Genomic DNA, 17,018 nt, shown 5'->3' on the forward strand with positions numbered 1-17,018 from the left:
AGGAAGAGTTGGCACACGGATCGTGGGATCAATGCAAGGTGGAGACACAGAGGAGGATGTGAGTAACCATCTCATGTGTCTGCAGAGCTTCTCTGACAGGACTTTAGATGCCAGCCCTCTCCTCAGCTGGAGAGACACCTTTTTACCTGCTGAATCCTCACACCCCAGGCTGCTCTTCCCCTCCTTTCCAATGGCTGACTCCTTTCCTCAGCACAGATGTGTATTTCCTTATTTTTCCTTTGGTCTTGGAGTGTGCTCCATGTGCTTTCACCCCATCCTGCAGTGCAGAACTAATGGCACACAGGCTGCAGGAATGCTCCTGTGAGCTGTGGGGCAGATTTCTGGGAAGAGGGACCAGTGCAGTGCAGCTGGAGTTAAATACATGGACCCAAATCCCCTCCTTGCTCTAAAAAGTCACTCCTTGGAGCCCTGTGCATGGCCTGTAGTGGCAGCATCAGTGCCCTGGAGGATGGGCAGGGATGAGAGCAGGACTGTGAGCTGTGCCCTTGGGATTCTTGCTGCCCCAGGGCTCCTGGCCTTGCCCTTGGTTGTGGTTTCCATGTGAGTGGGCAGATAAAAGGCACACAGAGCTGTGCACAGGAGGCACTTGCTCTGTGTCTGTGCCCAGCCTTTGGCATCCATGGGCACCCTTTCTGTGCCTCTGGGCACACCTGAGTGGCCACATCTGCACCAGGAAGCTGAATCCAGCTGCTGGGATGTCATTGGCATTTGCAATTGGCTCTCCCCACCATCTCAAAAAGCTGCTGCCATGCCAGGAGCAGTGGGGCTGCTCTCTCCAGGTGATGTTTTGGAGTGGGCAAGGAACTAGTACAGCTGTGGTGACTGTGGGTTTGTGTTTCAGCCTGTGCTGCTGTTAATTCCCAGTGTGGGTGGAACCTTTCTGTCTCAATCCAGCAGGCACCCTCAAGGAGGCGAGTTCAGATATTTCTGGGAATCCCAGAACGGTTTGAGGTGGAAGGGACCTTAAAATCCATGTTGTTCTACCCAGAGACCCATTCTACTAGACCAGGTTGCTGCAAGCCCCATCCAGCCTGACTTAAAACAGTTCCAGGGATGGAGCAGCCACAGTTTTGGGGTCTTGGAGAGGAACTTGCAGCCCATGCTCTGCTCTTTGCTCCTGCTCTAAAGGGTTGTTGCCTCCTGGACATCCAGACCCATTTCTGGGAAGGGCAGAGTGTTGTGCTGTGGGTGAAGATGTTGTCACTTCAGTCCCAGTGCTGCCTGATTGTCCTTGGCCACGTTAGTGACAGATTTGGATGGTCACCCTCTGTGATTCCTGTTCCCTTTAGACTTCCCTGCTGGCAGCTCTCCCTGCTGGCACAGCCCCAGCACAGCCAGGGATGGAGCCAAGGCCTTCAGCCTGTGACTTCCTCAGCTGCAGCCACTGCAGTTGTCTCATGGCTCTGCCCGTGACTGCAGCTTCCCAGAGCTCAGGGATCTTTGCAGGCTCTGCTGGTGTGTCCCAGCCCAGGGAATGAAGCAGTGAGGCTGCTTTGAGCCCCTCCAGGAGCTCATGGAGTTAGGAAGAGCCAGCAGTGTGTGTCCAGCCTCTGTCACCTGCTGGTGTGGCACAGGATCCCTGAGCTGTGCCTGCCTTTGCTGCCTTCTCCCCTGCTCCAGCCTGGGTACTTTCTGTTCTCTTTTATGTTCTTGTACCTTTTTTTCCTGCTCTGCCTCTCGTGTTCCTCCACTCTGGCTCTCCAAGGGGACCCCAGCCCCGGCAGGGCCCGGCCGGCGCAAGGCTCAGGTGGGTTCCTCTCCTGGGCTTCATTCTTCTCCACTTCCCCTCCATTCTGGGGGCTCACAGTAGCTGTCACCTCAATGTTAAACACCCTGACAGGCTTTTAATAGCCCAGAGCCAGCAGCAGTCAGGGAATTTGTGTTCATCAGCCCCGTGGGTGGGGAAGGGGGTTTGCCATCCCTTGGGAGCCAGGGGAAGCTGGGCTGGCAGAGGGGCCTGGCAGGGCAGAGCTGAGCTGGTCACGGGCTCCTGTTCCCTGTCCTGCAGGATGACTCAGGGGATAGTGAGATTGACCTGGATGAAGATGAAGACGAGGAGGATGATGTGGAAGATGACAGCATGGAAATCTCCCCAGGCAAATCCAGTCTCCGAGCCAGGAAGCCAGAGCCACTGGAGCAAAGTGATAATGACTTCTGACCCTTCAGGAGCAGGAGGCCTCTTGAAGCACAAACTTTGGAGAGGCCAGGAGCTAATACCCTGCTGTCTGAAAAGTGTGTGTCAGTGTGAACTCAGGAGTTGGTAAATAATGTTCATTAAACCTGAAAATTAAACTTGGATTGCCAGGTTTGTGAATCTCAAAGCATGAGCAGTTTATCCATAATGAGAATCACAGTAATGTGCACTTATTTCCATAATTGCACTAAACTGGCTCTTGTGCACTGCAGTGCCAGAAGCCTCACTCCAGTGAGCATCATGTGTCTGATTTCCCTGCATTTTATTATGTCCAAATAGATTTCTTTGGCTTAATAAAACTGGATGAAAAGCTGCTCTGGGAATGCATCTCAATTGGTTTTAAATCTGGCTTAAATCTATTTATCCTAAACATATCCTTTACTTAATCAAGGGCTTGTCTGCACAAAGAGCAGCACCAGGGAGACTGAAGGAGTGGAGTTAAAACTGGAGAAGGCTCCAGGGAGACCTTCCAGGGCCTAAAGGGGCTCCAGGAGAGCTGCAGAGGGACTGGGGACAAGGCATGGAGGGACAGGACACAGGGAATGGCTCCCACTGCCAGAGGGCAGGGCTGGATGGATATTGGGCAGGAATTGTTCCCTGTGAGGGTGGGCAGGCCCTGGCACAGGGTGCCCAGAGCAGCTGTGGCTGCCCCTGGATCCCTGGCAGTGCCCAAGGCCAGGCTGGGCAGGGCTTGGAGGAATAGAGGAAGGGGTGGGAATGGATGGGCTTTGAGGTTCCTTCCAACCCAAACCATTCTGGGATGATCTGACCCCAGGCCAGGGCTGCAGTTTGAGTCACAGCTTTCTGTTTCCTGTACTGTAGGCCCAGATGGAAAAGTGACTCCACAGCTGGTGTGCACAGAGCCAGAGCCTCTCTCCAGGCAGCAGTGCCACCTAGCCTCCAGCACAGCCTGCAGGATGTGGCAGAGCCACTGCTGCTGTTGCAGCTGCTCGTGCCAGGCAGCAGCAGCAGCCCCTGGGGCTGAGAACGGAGCCTTCAGCCCAGGGCAGTGCAGCACAACCCGTCCCAAACGTCCTGCAGTGCAAGAGCAAGGCTGCAAGAGGCATCTTCTCATCCAAGAATTAGTTTATTCCCAAGCATTTACATCTCCAGAGCTCAGCCCAGTGTTTCTGGGATCAGCCCCCAGGCACTGGCTGCCCTGAGTGTGGCAGCATGTCCTGGCTGGGCTGGGGACAGGGGACAGTGGCTCCAGGGCTCTCTGAGGGTTCACAGTTTGGCTGCTGGGTCACCTGCAGACCTGGCACCTCTGGGGAGTCACTGGGTCCCTGCCACACAGACAAAGGCACCACTTTTGCTCTGCTAGTCAAAAGGTGACCTGCTAGGACAGACCCTGCAGCTGGGACATCGGGAGGAGGTATCCCAAGGTCACAGAACACCGGTGACAGCAGCAGGAGATCCAGGAGCTCCAGCCTGAAGCTGAGGCAGAAGTTTGAGCTGAGGCAGTCCTGGTGTAGCACCAAGATGTACTGGAGACATCCCCTGTCAGGCAGTGCAGTTCCTCTTACATTCCCCTTCTTACTCCTCCATTTTCATGAGGACTCTTTTATTTTCCAAGGACTTTCTAGATGGTTCCACTCCTATGCCTTGGGTTACCTCTCTCTTGTTAGAGAGCAGCTCTGCCAAACCCTCCAGGTGTGTCTGGCCAGCACCAGCCTGTTACTGAGGGCACAGCACGAGCCAGGACCTGCTGGAAGTGCCCAGGTCCACAGCAGCACTCCCATCTGAGCAAGGCAGCAGCAAATCTCCTGTGTCCATCTGGGATTTCAGGGGAGGCTGCTGGACTGGGCTGTTTTCAGCCAGGGGTGACAAAGCACAGGAGTTGCTGCCACCAGCAGATAAATCCCCTACAAAAACGAGGTCTGGCTGTGGCATCTGCCCCTCCTCACTCCTTTTTGCATTTCCCCCATTCCCTGAAGCTCCCCCAGGCCCTGAATGAACAGAGACATGGGCACACACATCCCTCAGCTTTCAACACGAGTCTGAACCTTCTGCTCCTGATCCAACACCCTCGGTCCCCCTGGGCTGTGCCAGGAGCTCAGGAGCTGTCCTTGCCCCAGTTCTCATCCTTGAGGTGGGCACCAAGGATCTCCCTGCAGTCACCAGGCCGTGGGGACCCCGGGTCCCCTCGCTGTGGCCAGGGCCCCTCACACGTCCACGACGCAGTCGGGCGCGCTGCTCCGGATGGCGTCCGCGATCATCCTGGCTCCCGACTGCCCGATGCGGTTCCCCTGCAGGCTGGGGACAGAGGGCCCAGGCTGGGGCACGAGGCAGAGCAGGACCCTTCTGGGGACAGGAGGTGCTGCCCATCTTTGCACCAGCACCCAGCAGCACCTGTGCCTGCCCTCTCCATGCAGGGCCCTGCCCAAGGGCACTCTGAGAGCCCTGAGGCAGCCAGGCGGGGAGCTGGAGACAGCCCTGGACAGCTGGGGGGGCTGAGCCACTTCTCCCCTGGTTTTGGAGAGTATTTGTCTTTTGAGGTGGTTCTGTGGCCCAGAGGCATCCCTGGAGGGGAGCTGAGGGGTCTGGAGCTGTGTGGGGGTGGTGGCTGTCACACTGGGAGGAGCACGGGATGCCCCTGCCCTGTGGGGCAGCCAGGAGTGGGCAGGGCTGGCAGTCACAAGGTCCCTGCATGGTTCCCATGGTCTCCCCCATCCCTGCCCTTCCCACGCACGGCAGCAGCCACTCACTTGACATAGGTGAGGCCGTGGTTGCCCTTCAGGGCCGTGGCGATGCAGATGGCTCCGTCCATGCCCAGGGAGTTCTCCTGCAGGCTGCAGAGGCAGGAGGGTCAGACAGCACTGGGCCACCAGCAGGGAGTGCATGCACTGGGCCACCAGCTCAGGGTTTGCCCATCCCAGGGCCGCTGCCTTGGCCATCCCCCGCTGTTCCCAAAGGGAATGTGTGCCCAGGCTGCTCCTGGGTGGGGCACTCACTTGAGCCAGCGGAGGCTGCGGTTGACCTTGAGCGCGTTGGCCACGGCCTTGGCCCCCGCCGGGCCCAGGGAGTTTCCCCGCAGGCTGCAAACAAGGGAGCAGTGAGGAAGGACAAGGGAGGAGAGGAGAAGTGACCACACCAGCGAGGCCAGGACAGCTCTGGGAGATCACCATGCAAGGGCAGGAGCAGTGCTGAGCCAAGGCCAGGCTCTCAGACACCCCAGGGACAGTGGCACAGCCCTGGGTGTTCCCATGGAGCACTTACTCCAGGATCTGCAGGCTCTTGTTGACCATCAAGGCTTCTGCCAGGGCTTGGGCACCGGCCGCGCCAACCGAAGCCACTTGCAGGCTGCAAGGGAACGGGCACCCTTCAGCACTTGTCCTGAGGTGGCCATGGGGTGTTAATTAGGGTAATTGGGCTGTGACACCAGGGCCTGCTGCAGCCTGGATACTCACTGGAGATCTGCCAGGGTGGTGTTGACCTTCAGGGCAGCGGAGAGCGCGGCCATTCCCTCGTCTCCGATGGCGTTCTCCTGCAGGCTGTGACAGAAGGGCTGGGTGTGCCCGTGGCCTGGGAACCAGGGCAGGGACAGGGCCAGCACAGGGCCCAGCATTCCCAAACGGCTTGGGAGAGCTCCTGGGCCACAAGGCATTGAGAGCATCCCCAGCCAGGGACACACACTGGGGACACAGCAGATTGGCAGGGCCTAAAGGGACTCCAGGAGAGCTGAAGAGGGACTTGGGACAAGGGTTTGAGAGATTCATTCCAAGATGTGGCTGGATGAATATTGTCCCAAAGGGAGAAAGATAAACACGGAGAGAAGTTCCTCACAGCTGGAGGAGGGACCAAAGCTCCTTTCAGCATCTCAGAGCACTTGTGGAAACCACCAGGCACAAGGACAAGGGTTTGCAGCACAGGAAACAGGGAATGGCTTCCCACTGCAAGAGGGCAAGGATGGATGGGATATTGGGAAGAATGAGGTGGGCAGGCCCTGGCACAGGTTGCCCAGAGAAGCTGTGGCTGTCCCTGGATCTCTGGAAGTGCTCAAGGCCAGGCTTGGCAGGGCTTGGAGCAGCCTGGGACAGTGGAAGGTGTCCCTGCCCATGGCTGGGGTGGCACTGGATGGGCTTTAAGGGCCCAGCAGTAGGGCCAGGACCCTCCACCCGTGTCCCCACTTACTCGAGGCTGGCCAGGCTGCTGTTGGACTGTAGTGCTTGTGCCAGGGCCGTGGCTGCTCTGGCCTGGATGAAGTTCCACTGCAAGCTGCAAACAGAACATGAGAGGTGGAGCCTGGGGCTGTGAGCATGCCCCGATCCAGCCAGCTCCACACCCATCCAGGGATGTGCCAGACCCCGTGGGTGCATCCCAGATGTCACAGCACACCTCCCTTGGCGGGCAGCCCAGGGTGCCAGTGTCCCAGCCCAGCAGTGTCCCTGCCCATGTCCGTGCAGCCCCAGGGACACTCACTGCAGGGCCCTGAGTGCCCGGTTCTCTCCCACGGCCAGGGCGATGGCCTTGCCCCCGTCGTCGTGCAGCAGGTTGGCTGCCAGGCTGCAGGGACAGAGGACTCAAGTCACACAGGAAAAAATGAGGACAGCTCCAGGGACAGCACAGGGTGGTCTGGGTGCCCTCCTGGGGCCCACGGGACTTACTCCAGCTTCCTGAGGGTGCTGTTGCTGCGCAGGGCACGGGCGATGGCAGGGCCCCCCTCCTTGCTGATGGAGTTCTCCCGGAGGCTGGGGAAAGACACGGGGCTGGGGAGAGCAGCCAAGGCAGGGCTGGGTCAGCTGCTCCCCCTGCCACCCTTCCCCTCCTGCTCTGGGGCTGAGGCCATCAACTGAGTGAAGCACTTTGTGTGAGACCACCCCCATCAGCTCCTGCAGCTCCATTCCCTGTGTTTCCTGTGGGCCCAACAGGGCTTTTTGCCAGCCTCCCATCCCTGCTGCCATCCTGTCATTCCAAGATGTGGCTGAATGAATATTGTCCCAAAGGGAGAAAGATAAAGACACAGAGAAGTTCCTCACAGCTGGAGGAGGGACCAAAGCTGCTTTTAGCATCTCACAGATGGAAACAACCAGGAGCAATCCCAGGCTGCAGAAAAGCTCCCAGGTCCCAGCACAGCTTTTGGCCAGGGTGGCTGCAGGGACTGTCACTCACTTGAGGCTGAGGAGTCCCCTGTTGGAGCAGAGAGCTGCTGTCAGCGCCGTGACCCCTGTGCTGCTGATGGAGTTGCTCTGGAGACTGAGACAAACAGGGAAGGTGTGAGGATGGGCCAGTGTTGGCATCACAGCTGGGCTGCAGGGTCATGTCTGGGTGCCCATTTCACCAAGAAAAGGGCATCTCCCAGCCACAGGGGATGGGGAGCCAAGGCAGAAGGACCAGCCCTGGGAGCATCCAGGGTGGGACCAGCCATTCCTGCTGACCACAGCAGCACCAGCCCCAGCAAGCAGAGGGGACAGGGTCTGCCAGCCCTTTGGGGTAGCCTTGTCCCCATCTGCCTGTCACCATGGCTGCTGGCTCAGCTGGGCACGTGGCTCTCATGGGTTTGGGATCCTTGTCACAGGGACAGAACCAGGGCACAGCCACTCATCAGCAGGAGCCATCAGCCCTCCTCTCCAGGGCTGTTCCATGGGGAGTGAAGGTGGCACCATTCCAACCTGACTCTGCCAGGCCCCATCCCATTACCTCCCTCCTCAGCCAATTCCTATCACTTTTGAGAGAGAGAACACCCAAAGCTACCGATTTCCTCCAAGCCAGAATAAAAAGTCCTCACTGGGTTTTAGCATTAATTCTGTCAGTGTCCCTTGTCAGCCCAGCCTGGCTGTGCTGGAGCTGCCACATTGTGTTCCAGCCTGCACACCCAGGGAATGTGGAGTGGGACAGATGTGGGGAAGGGCTGAGGGCTTGAGGGGTGGTAGATTTTGCTGGAAGGAGGAGGCTGGGCTCTCTTGGAGTCCAGGCATGGAAGGGGAACTTACTCAAGGCTTTGCAGGCTGTGGTTCACCCTCAGAGCTTCAGCCAGGGCAATGGAGCCGTCGTCTCCCACCGAGTTGCCTGAGAGTCTGAGACAGAAGAGAGAGAGACAGAAGAGAGAGCTTGAGACAGAAGAGGAAGCTTGAACTGCCAGCAAGGGATTCTCCTTCTCCAGGCCCTTCCTGCTGCAGCCACAAGCATGAACTCGCTGCCACCTCATTTCCCACCCACGTACACCTCTGTTCTCTGGCTGCTTTGAGCTGGAATAGCTTTTAATGTTTCCTCCCAGGCCCTGCTGCTTCCCTCTGCCAGAGGGGAGACAGCTTCTCCTTTCTTTATGTGGCTCCCTGCATCCCTGAGGTACAGAGAGCATCCCCACAGGCTGCTCCGAGGGCCCTGCTCTCCGTGCACACCAACCCCTCTGGGCAGAGCCAGCAGAGCCCTCCCATTCCTGCCCACAGATGCCAGGAGACGTGGCCCTGGCACTGCCACCCCTCCGCCTCACGCTGTGCTCACATCAGCTCCCTCAGGCTGCAGTTCTGCTTCAGCGCCTCCGCGATTTTCCGGGCGCCCTGGGCTCCGACGGCGTTCTTCTGCAGGCTGCAAAAGGCAGCAAGGCACCTGTGAATGGCAGTGCCACGTCCCCGTCGGTGGCAGCCACCCTGCTGGGTGGCCGGGGTGGGGGACACCAGTCTGGGTCACTCACTGCAGGGTCTCCAGCCTGAGGTTGGTCAGCAGGGCCTCGGCCAGGGAGGCGGCCCCGTCCTCCTTGATGGAGTTGTGCTGGAGGCTGTGGGACACAGGAGGGAAGCCAGGCATGGATGCTCCCCCAGCGGTGCCAGGGGCTGTGCAGGGCTGCAGGGCAGTGCCCACCTGCCCTGGGGTTTACTTGCCCTTGTCCCTGCCTTGAGAAAGGGGTCTGGCCCCCAAGCATCCCTGACCAGGAGTCTCCTTCCCTCCTCTCCCATGGGATATTCCTTCTTCCACCCAACAGCTCCTGGGAGCTCCCATGCACAGAAAGGACCTCGACCTGGACCACAGCCCCAGCCCCTCCCTTCACTGCCCCAAAAGGCAGGAGAATCCCAAACTCCTGGCCCAGGGCTGCCCCAGTCCCTGGGTCTGTGTATTCCCAGGCTGTCCCCACGTGCTGCCCCTTGGAGCTTGGGAAAACCCCAGTGGGGCAGAAGAGGGCTGGAAGGGGGCCTGCCTTGGGGATCTGCTCAGGAGATGCTCCAGAGGCTGAGACTTACTTCAGGGAGAGCAGGATCTGGTTTTTTTTCAGGGCATCAGCCAGGGCTTTGGCGCCGGTGGGGCCGATGGAGTTGCTCCGCAGGCTGGGGCGGGACAGGCAGGAAAGCCGAGGTTAGCAAAGCCAGACTGGCACAGGCCAGTTCCAGCCAGATGCCTCACGTGGCACTGCTGAGGTGGCACATCAGGCCAGCAGCTCGTGGTGGTGCCTTTAGGGGCTGGAGACCCTCCCCAGCTCGGTGAGGCTGGGTGGATCCTGCCCCACCTTGGGCAGGGAAGGGTTCCCAGTGGGAATGTGGGCACCACGGGAGCTGGGCAAGGGGGACACACACAAACACTCACTCCAGCACCATCAGGCTCCTGTTCACCAGCAGCGACCTGGCCAGAGCTTTGGCTCCCTTGTTGCTGATTTGATTTTCTGCCAAGCTGCCCAGAAAAAGGAAAATTGGGTGTTTTTCCAGAGGATAAAGAGACTGGCACAGACCCTGGCGTGTCCCAGGACACAGCTGGGATGGGTGAGCAGAGAAGAGGCATGGGGAGCATTTGGTTCATGGTATAACCAAAGTGATGGATGTTCTCCTGGGGTGGACACCAGGCAGGGACTGCAAGGACACTGCTCCTGGACATAAAATTCATTTGTGTCCCATAAAGGAGCTCAGATGGCAGCATGGGGAACTCTGTGCAGCCTTGAGGAAGAGGAGGAGGTGGGGAAAGAGGGAACCCATCTGTCTGGGATGAGGCACCTCCCTGCACGGGGATCAGGAGCCTGTCCCCTCCCTGCAGCAGGTGCTCCCTGCAGAGCCTTGAGTGTCCAGGGATCTGCTGTGACCTTGGGAAGTGGTTTGTTAGGATAACCCATGGATTCACTGACATTTTTTAGGAACAGTGAGGAGGCAGCAGTTCCAGGAAGACTGGGCAAGACAACCTTGGGGTAAGGTCACTGTGCTCGGGTGCAGGGGATCGTGTGGGGCTGTCCTTGTCATTAGGCACCCTGGGGAGCCAGTGGGAGATGCATTCCTGGGGGATCCTCACCCTGGTTTTGGGGTGCCCCCAGCTCCACGTTGCATCCCCAGGACATCCCATCCACCCTGGGCCAGGTCCTACCTGAGCCTCTGGATCTGGCAGTCGTTCCCACTCAGCACACTGCCCAGCAGCTCCATCACATCGTCCTTGAACTGGTTATTGTCCAGCCTGCAGGAGACACGAGGAAGGAGCAGGAGCAAGGGTTTGGAGAACAAAGTGGAGAAAGGATGGTCCTCCCATGACATCTGCCTGTCCCAGGTGGAGAAGCTCAAGGACAGGAGCAGAGCTGACCCAGTGCCACCCCCAGGGCAGCTCTCTGCAGGTGGACAACATTTGGGGACCCCATGTCTCCATTGACACCTGGGATTGTGAGTCACAGGGGAGAGAGAACTCATTGCAGCCTCCCATACTTAGAGGGGACTTACAACAGGGTTTAAACTAAAAGAGGAGAGATTTATATTAGAATTTTGGATTAAATTCTTCCTTGTGAGGGTGGGCAGGCCCTGGCACAGGGTGCCCAGAGCAGCTGTGGCTGCCCCTGGATCCCTGGCAGTGCCCAAGGCCAGGTTGGACACTGGGGCTTGGAGCAGCCTGGGACAGTGGAAGGTGTCCCTGCCGTGGCAGCGGGGGAACTGATGGGCTGTAAATTCCCTTCCAACCCAAACCAATCTGTGATTCCACAGTCGCAGCCTGGCATCTCTCCTCACTCCTCCCAGCGCAGCCCCAGCAGGACTCACCTGAGGCTGTGGCAGAAGAGGAGCTGGGAGAGCAGGCTCTTACAGACATTGTAGGTGAGGCAGTTGGAGAGGTTCGTCTCCTCCAGGCAGACGTCAGAGACCTGCAGGAGATAAGCCAGGGCCGAGCAGTTCGTGGGGGTGAGCATGCCGGCCAAGCTGCCGCTCCTCATGGCCTCCTCCACGGCCCTGGCGGTGTCGGTGTGCTGCAGCTCGTGCAGGCAGCGCATGGCGTTGACGGCGCGCCAGGAGACGGCGTGCTCGGCGCTCAGGCAGCCCTGCAGGACGCCCACGGCCTGGCTCCTGCACCCGCCGTGCTCGTCCTTCAGCAGCAGCCACCCCGAGAGCAGCCTGTTCACCTGCGGGGACAGCAGCCCCGAGAGGAAGCGGATGAAGATGTCCAGCTGCCTGTCCTCGGCCTGCTGCGCCCTCTGAACGGCGCTCCTGAAGTGGTTGAGGAAGCCCAGCTTGGGCCAGGACACGCCGCTCTCCGTGAAGAGGTCGAAGATGGCCCGCTTGGCCGCCGTGTAGTAATAAAGAGCTGCCAGGAACTCCTGGGTGGTTAAGTGGGAGAAGTAGTAGGCTGTGGAGGCCTGCATGTCCTCCTTGAGCAGGAGGCGGGTGGAGAGGCAGCTGTGCAGCAGGGAGAGGTCGATGCCGTAGGCCTTCATGTCCTGCTCGTAGAACACGTGCTTCCTGCGGAGCAGCCCGTAGAAGGCCAGCCTGCCCAGGCTGCCCACCAGCTTCTTGCTGGTGTTCACAGCCTGCTCAATCCTGAGGGCTTCTCTCGGCTTTTCCAGCCAGTCACCACTCAGAGCCATTTTAAAATAATAGGAGTAGATTTCTGACAGGGTCCTGGGGACCACGGTTTCTTCTTGGGGTTGATCGCTGCTGTGTTTCAGGAAATAAGCGATTGAGGAGCCACAAATCCAGCAAAACCCAGGAATGGTGCACAGGACCTGGAGCGACCTGTTAGCCCTGATGTGCTGCAGGACTTGGCTGGACAGATCTCTGTTGTCCAGGAACATCTGGTCCAAGAAGTCCTTCATCTCTGCAGCCCCAAGCCCTCGGATTTCCGTCATGCGGTCCACCAGCCCGCCGGGGATCTGCCTGGCTGCCGCCGGCCGCGACGTCACCCACACAGAGGCCTCCTGCAGCAGGTTTCCCCTTATGATGTTGGTGATCAGGTTGTCCACTTGGATCTCCTTTTTGGGATCGGTGCAAACCACCGCGTTGGAAAAATCCAAGGGGGTCTTGAACTCATCCAGGCCGTCGAGGATGAGCAGGGTGCGGGCGGCGCCGGCCGCGGCGCAGCCGGGCTCGGTGGCCTGGGGGCAGGCCGAGCAGAGCAGGCGCTCAGCAGAGAGCTTCTCGTAGGTGTTGAGCTCCCGGAAGGTGAGGGGCAGCACCAACAGGATGTCCCTGTTGATCTCCCCCTTTGCCCAGCTGCAGACAAACAGCTTCACCAGAGTGCTCTTGCCAACGCCGGCCACGCCGATGGTGACAGAGACCCGAGGGGGGATGCTGACTTTGGAGAGAGGCAGGAACAGCTTCTCCAGGGGGATGCTCTTGGATACACTAGGCAGGCCTTTGGTGGTCTCAACCTGCAGGATGTCGTGCTCCTTCTGCTGGATGTCGGTCAGGCCTTCCACCAGCAGCAGGTTGGTGAGGCGCTGCAGGGCTCCTGGCTCCAGGCCATTCCCACAGGAGCTCTGGAGGCTCTCCAGGTGCTTCTGCACCATGGGTTCTGTGCAGAGAAACAAAACAGGGCTGAGGAGGAAGAGGAGGAAGTACGAAGGCAAATGACAGAAGCTGCTTCACTTTTCTGTCATGCCCATGCAGAGGGAAACCTCATGGAGTCCCCACATCCTGGTGGGAAGGATGGCAGGGCTCAGAGGGCACCAATAGGCCTAAAGGGCCCTGGTCAGCCTCAGAGTCGGTTCAGGAGCCCATTTAAGCTCAGCCCTGGGCCTTCAGCCTCAGCTAAAGCTTGTTGTAGCAGTTAGATCTTGGACCTCATTGCTTGCCCTTGCCTGGTGCCCACTGGCCTCTGTCTGAACCTGGTTTCCCTTGCTGGGCCTGATCCTGACCTCTCGATTGACTTCCCACCTTGCCTTCATTCCTTCCTCATTGCCATGGACTCTCTGATGAGCTGGACTCCTGGCTGAACCCGGTGGCCACCTCTGGACCTGCCCTGCTCACCTGGCTCAGGTATCACAGTGAAATTAAACCCCCAGTAAAGGCTGGGCAAGCAGGGGATGATGGTGTGAGAGATTCAGGGCAGACACCAGGCAAGGCTGGAGCCTTGCAGCCAGGAGGGAAACCAGGGAAAGCTCTCCTGGCAAGGGTTGCAGAGAGAGCCCAAAGTTGGGGCACCCAGCAGCGCATGGGGTCAGGTTCAGATGTCCTTTTCCTGTTCCCAGCCTGGAGCTGGGACTGGCTGGTGCCATCTGGACATTGAGGACATTAAAAACTCCTCAGCTGCCCAGAGAGGTGCGCAGAGGGCAGTGAGGGGGCTGCAGGAAGGTCCCTCAGACCTGGCAGAGAGCCCTTGTCACCCCTGGCTGTGTCCCTCCCCAGCAGAGTCCCTGAGATGGCACCATCACCTGCACAGGTGCTCCCAGCAGAGCTGCCAGCCCCCCAGCTCTGTGCACCCCTCAGGGTGCTCCAGCAAGCACCAGGCCCCGAGTGCAGCCCCCCTGGCCTGCTGCCCACCATGGACAGCCATGTGGAGCTGGAGCTGGAGGTCTCCAGGAAGCTCTGCAGGGGCTGGGAGGTGTGGCTGCCCCTGCCAGCCAGGACATCCAGCACAGCCCTCACCTGCTCGGGCAGGGGCTCCCTGCCTGCGCCTGGGCAGCCTCCTGGGCCACCAGCAGCTCCAGCCTGTGCAGGTGGAGGTGATGTCCTGCAGGAACTGTGGGGAGATGGCCTCGCCAGCTGCCTGCTGCACCAGCTCATCCAGACCCCTGAGGGGCAGGACAGGGACAGCCCTGGGAACGTGGGTGACAGGAAAGGCAGCAGTGCAAAATTGCCTCTGACTCTGAAGGGAGCAGGGGTGAGCTGGAGGCCCCCAGAGTGCCCTGCCCAAGCCCTCTTTGTGATGATGCCATCCCAAAGCCCTAGGAGCTGCTGGGCCAGGGCAGCAGCTACTGAAACTGGAGCCAAAGAGGCTGAAGAACACAATCATGACAGGGCGTTTTCTCCTGGGATCCAAACCCATGCAGGGAAAAAAGTGTGAGCAAGATCATCTCCCTGCAGAGCCAGCCCTTCCCCGGTGCCAGTGCAGCACTGCCTTGGATCTGCTCACACCTTGGTGCCCCACCTGTGACCCCCGACTCCCCCAGGGTGGCAGATCTGCCCAAGCACCACTCACCTTCCATCAGAGGCCTCCCGTGACATGGGTGGTGGCTGGGTGAGGAGCGCTGTGGTGGCAGCAGTGTCCCACGGCCACCCCGTGTCCCCTGGCCAGCTCACAGCCCCCCCCGGGGCTCCTCAGCCCCTCTCCACGTCCCTGCTGGAGGAAGAGGAGAAGCATCAGGAGCAGTGTGGGAGGGAGGCTGCTCTGAGCTGCTGTGCTGGCTGTGCTTGAGCCAGGGCTCACTGAGAGAGTCCCCTCCAGTGGCAGGGACACAGCCTGGCCCAGGTGCCACACACGGGTGCCACTTACAGCACGACCTTCCTCAGGCACAGAGGGGCAGGAACTGCCCTGACCGTGCCTCTGTGCCCTCTGTGGGTCACCTGGGGAGCAGCCCAGTGTCACCACTGTCACCAGGGCTGGGAGCTGCTTGCACATTCTCCTGTGTCTTGGGAAGGAAGTTGTGGGGCAGCAGGCAGAGTGATGAAGGGCCTGCTTTGGTTTCAAACCCACCTTGGCCCCATCCAGAGCCTCTGTCAGGGCTTGCTGAGCGGGGCCAGCACCACATCCTGTTGCAGAGCTCTGAGGATGCTCTGAATCATCACCCAGAGAAGGAGCAGCTACCTGCTCCCTCCCCCTCAGCTGCTGCCAAACCACGCTGAGGGCTTGGTGTTTATTTTTAAGAAGTGTATCTGCTCAGAGTCCTGTTGTTCTTCAAGCAGAGGCAGAGAGGGAAATATCTCCATGCCTGAGAGGGCTCCCAGCCCCAGCTGTGCTAGAGGCACTGTGCTGTGGCCTCTCCACCAGCCCCAAAGTCATCTCCAGGCACTGGCCATGTCCTGGTGGGAACTCCTGAGCCCCAGGGGATGTCTGATCACAGGAGCAATATACACACAGTGAATCAAGGTCTGTGGCCTGGCATCTTTCCCCCATCCACGTGCCCTACAGGGTGTTCTGGATGCACGTGGACATGGATCAGAGGCTCTGCAGTGGGGTCCCTCCCCACAGACAGCCCTGCCATTGTCAGTCCCACCCCTGAGGGGATGTGGGCACTGTGGGGCTCTGATGCAGCCTCACCCACAGGTAACACTCCTTTCCTTGGTCAAACCTCTTCTAGGGACAAAGCACAGATACAGCTGGACCAGCAAAACCCGGCAGAGTTTCTGGTCCATGGTGCAAGGCCGAGGTGCTTGGAGCTGCTGCTGCTCCTCCTGCCTCCCAGGGGTCCATGCTGGGGCTTGTTCCTCACACCAGAAGCACAGACCTGCAGGAGGGACCTGACAGTGTCCCCAGGGCTGGGGCCCTCACGGACCTGGATCTCCCAAAGAGACCAGTGGCATGTCCCACAGAGTGGGGGAAGTGACACAAGGGGACAAAGCACCAGCCCAGCCCCACCTGCCCAGGTGGCTCCTGACAACCCTTGCAGGGCTGGGACGTGCTGTTGGAGCAGGGCCTGAGCCCATTGCCCTTCCCTTCAGGATGGAAGCCTGGGCTGAGCCCTGGTGCCAGCGGTGCCAGAGGTCCAGGAGCCGCGGGCAGTGGTGGTGATCCCACAGCAAATCCCTTTTCTCCACGCTGGGAGCAGCAGCAGCTCTTACTCATCACCCCCAGGCAGTGGCCTGGACAATGAAGACACCATCAATTAAAGGAGCTCAGCGAGCAATTCACAGCAAAGTGTTCAGCCTTTGATGTGCTCTCGTCTCTAACTGGCCGGGAGAGTTCAGTGAAGCCTGTGCAGCCCCGGGTCTGCCTCTGGTCCTTGCTGCACAGCCGGGATGAAAGGGGCTTTGCTGCAGGTGCTCCCTGCAGCCCTGCCTCTGAAACGAGGCCCTTTGATGGGGGAAACCTGCTCAGCACCAGGGAGGGTTTGATGCTTCCTCTGGTGCTCCTTCAAAACCAGCAGCTCGTGCAGGGGCGTCTCACCAGGAGAATAAAGCAGCAGAGGGAATAATGCAGGGAGAGGCTGTGAGGTCCTTCTGGTGCCAGCAGCTTCAGGTGCAGCTCTAGGAGCACAGGAGGCTGTGTCCTGAGGGCTGGAGGGTCACCAGCTCTCACAAGAGCTGTCTGAAGGGTAAGGGATAACCAAAGCCAAGCTCCACAGCCCCTACAGACACCCAGGTGTGTCCAGGATGGGACCCAGCTCATCCCAGGGCTGCTGGCCATGAGGTGCCCACCCTGCACATCCCGGGGTGCAGCTGTGCCTGGCCAGGATCCAGCAGGGACAGTGTCTCACTGGCAGCAGAGGAGCAGGGATGCAGGTTTGTGTCTGCCCTGCCCTGCCAGCGTCCCCAGGGAAACTGGGAAAAGGGGCTGGAGGGTGAGAGGCTGCCCAGCCAAACTGGGGAATGGCACCTGCAAGCCCCAGGGAGGGAAATGGGGATTTTCTTGGCAAGAATTTAGCACTAACTTTTTTTTTTTTTTGCTTAGTGAAGTCCAAAGGTCCAGCCCAGGAGAAAATCCTTTCCTCTAAGGATGCTTAGACAACACTGATGTGTTCTTGCAGCAGCTCCAATCC

At 59.3% G+C, this 17,018-nt stretch overlaps 2 protein-coding genes across 3 annotated transcripts in view; one reads left to right on the forward strand and one right to left on the reverse strand.

The window, feature by feature from the left end:
• The window catches only part of CLUAP1 (clusterin associated protein 1), a 58,258-nt gene extending 55,729 nt beyond the window's left edge, over positions 1-2,529 (forward strand). The window contains exons 11-13 of one of the 2 annotated variants that reach the window (XM_064389909.1): positions 3-58; positions 1,727-1,768; positions 2,030-2,529. In XM_064389909.1, coding sequence (XP_064245979.1) covers positions 3-58; positions 1,727-1,768; positions 2,030-2,179 — 248 coding nt within the window. In that variant the 3' untranslated portion in view covers positions 2,180-2,529. The remainder of the gene's footprint in view (positions 1-2; positions 59-1,726; positions 1,769-2,029) is intronic. The other variant, XM_064389910.1, reaches the window with a different exon arrangement.
• Positions 2,530-3,247: 718 nt separating this feature from the next.
• NLRC3 (NLR family CARD domain containing 3) lies at positions 3,248-14,644 on the reverse strand. The gene is made up of 17 exons (XM_064390357.1): positions 14,522-14,644; positions 11,152-12,895; positions 10,496-10,582; positions 9,734-9,817; positions 9,394-9,477; positions 8,850-8,933; positions 8,660-8,743; positions 8,149-8,232; positions 7,328-7,411; positions 6,823-6,906; positions 6,638-6,721; positions 6,350-6,433; positions 5,626-5,709; positions 5,435-5,518; positions 5,170-5,253; positions 4,924-5,007; positions 3,248-4,471 (listed from the first exon to the last, which is right to left on the reverse strand). The coding sequence occupies exons 1-17, from the start codon at positions 14,526-14,528 to the stop codon at positions 4,381-4,383; spliced, it is 3,021 nt and encodes a 1,006-aa protein (XP_064246427.1). The 5' UTR covers positions 14,529-14,644; the 3' UTR covers positions 3,248-4,380.
• Positions 14,645-17,018: the final 2,374 nt, after the last annotated feature.

Source organism: Passer domesticus, chromosome 15 (assembly GCF_036417665.1).
Source record: "Passer domesticus isolate bPasDom1 chromosome 15, bPasDom1.hap1, whole genome shotgun sequence".
In the NCBI taxonomy this organism is placed as follows: domain Eukaryota; kingdom Metazoa; phylum Chordata; class Aves; order Passeriformes; family Passeridae; genus Passer; species Passer domesticus.

Coding starts and splice junctions, on each gene's coding strand:
- NLRC3 (XM_064390357.1), bottom strand. Junction 6,907..7,327: donor AGGGGACTCCTCAGCCTCAA/GTGAGTGACAGT, acceptor GTCTTTCCCCAG/CCTCCGGGAGAACTCCATCA. Junction 5,519..5,625: donor ACCACCCTGGCAGATCTCCA/GTGAGTATCCAG, acceptor GTTCCCTTGCAG/CCTGCAAGTGGCTTCGGTTG.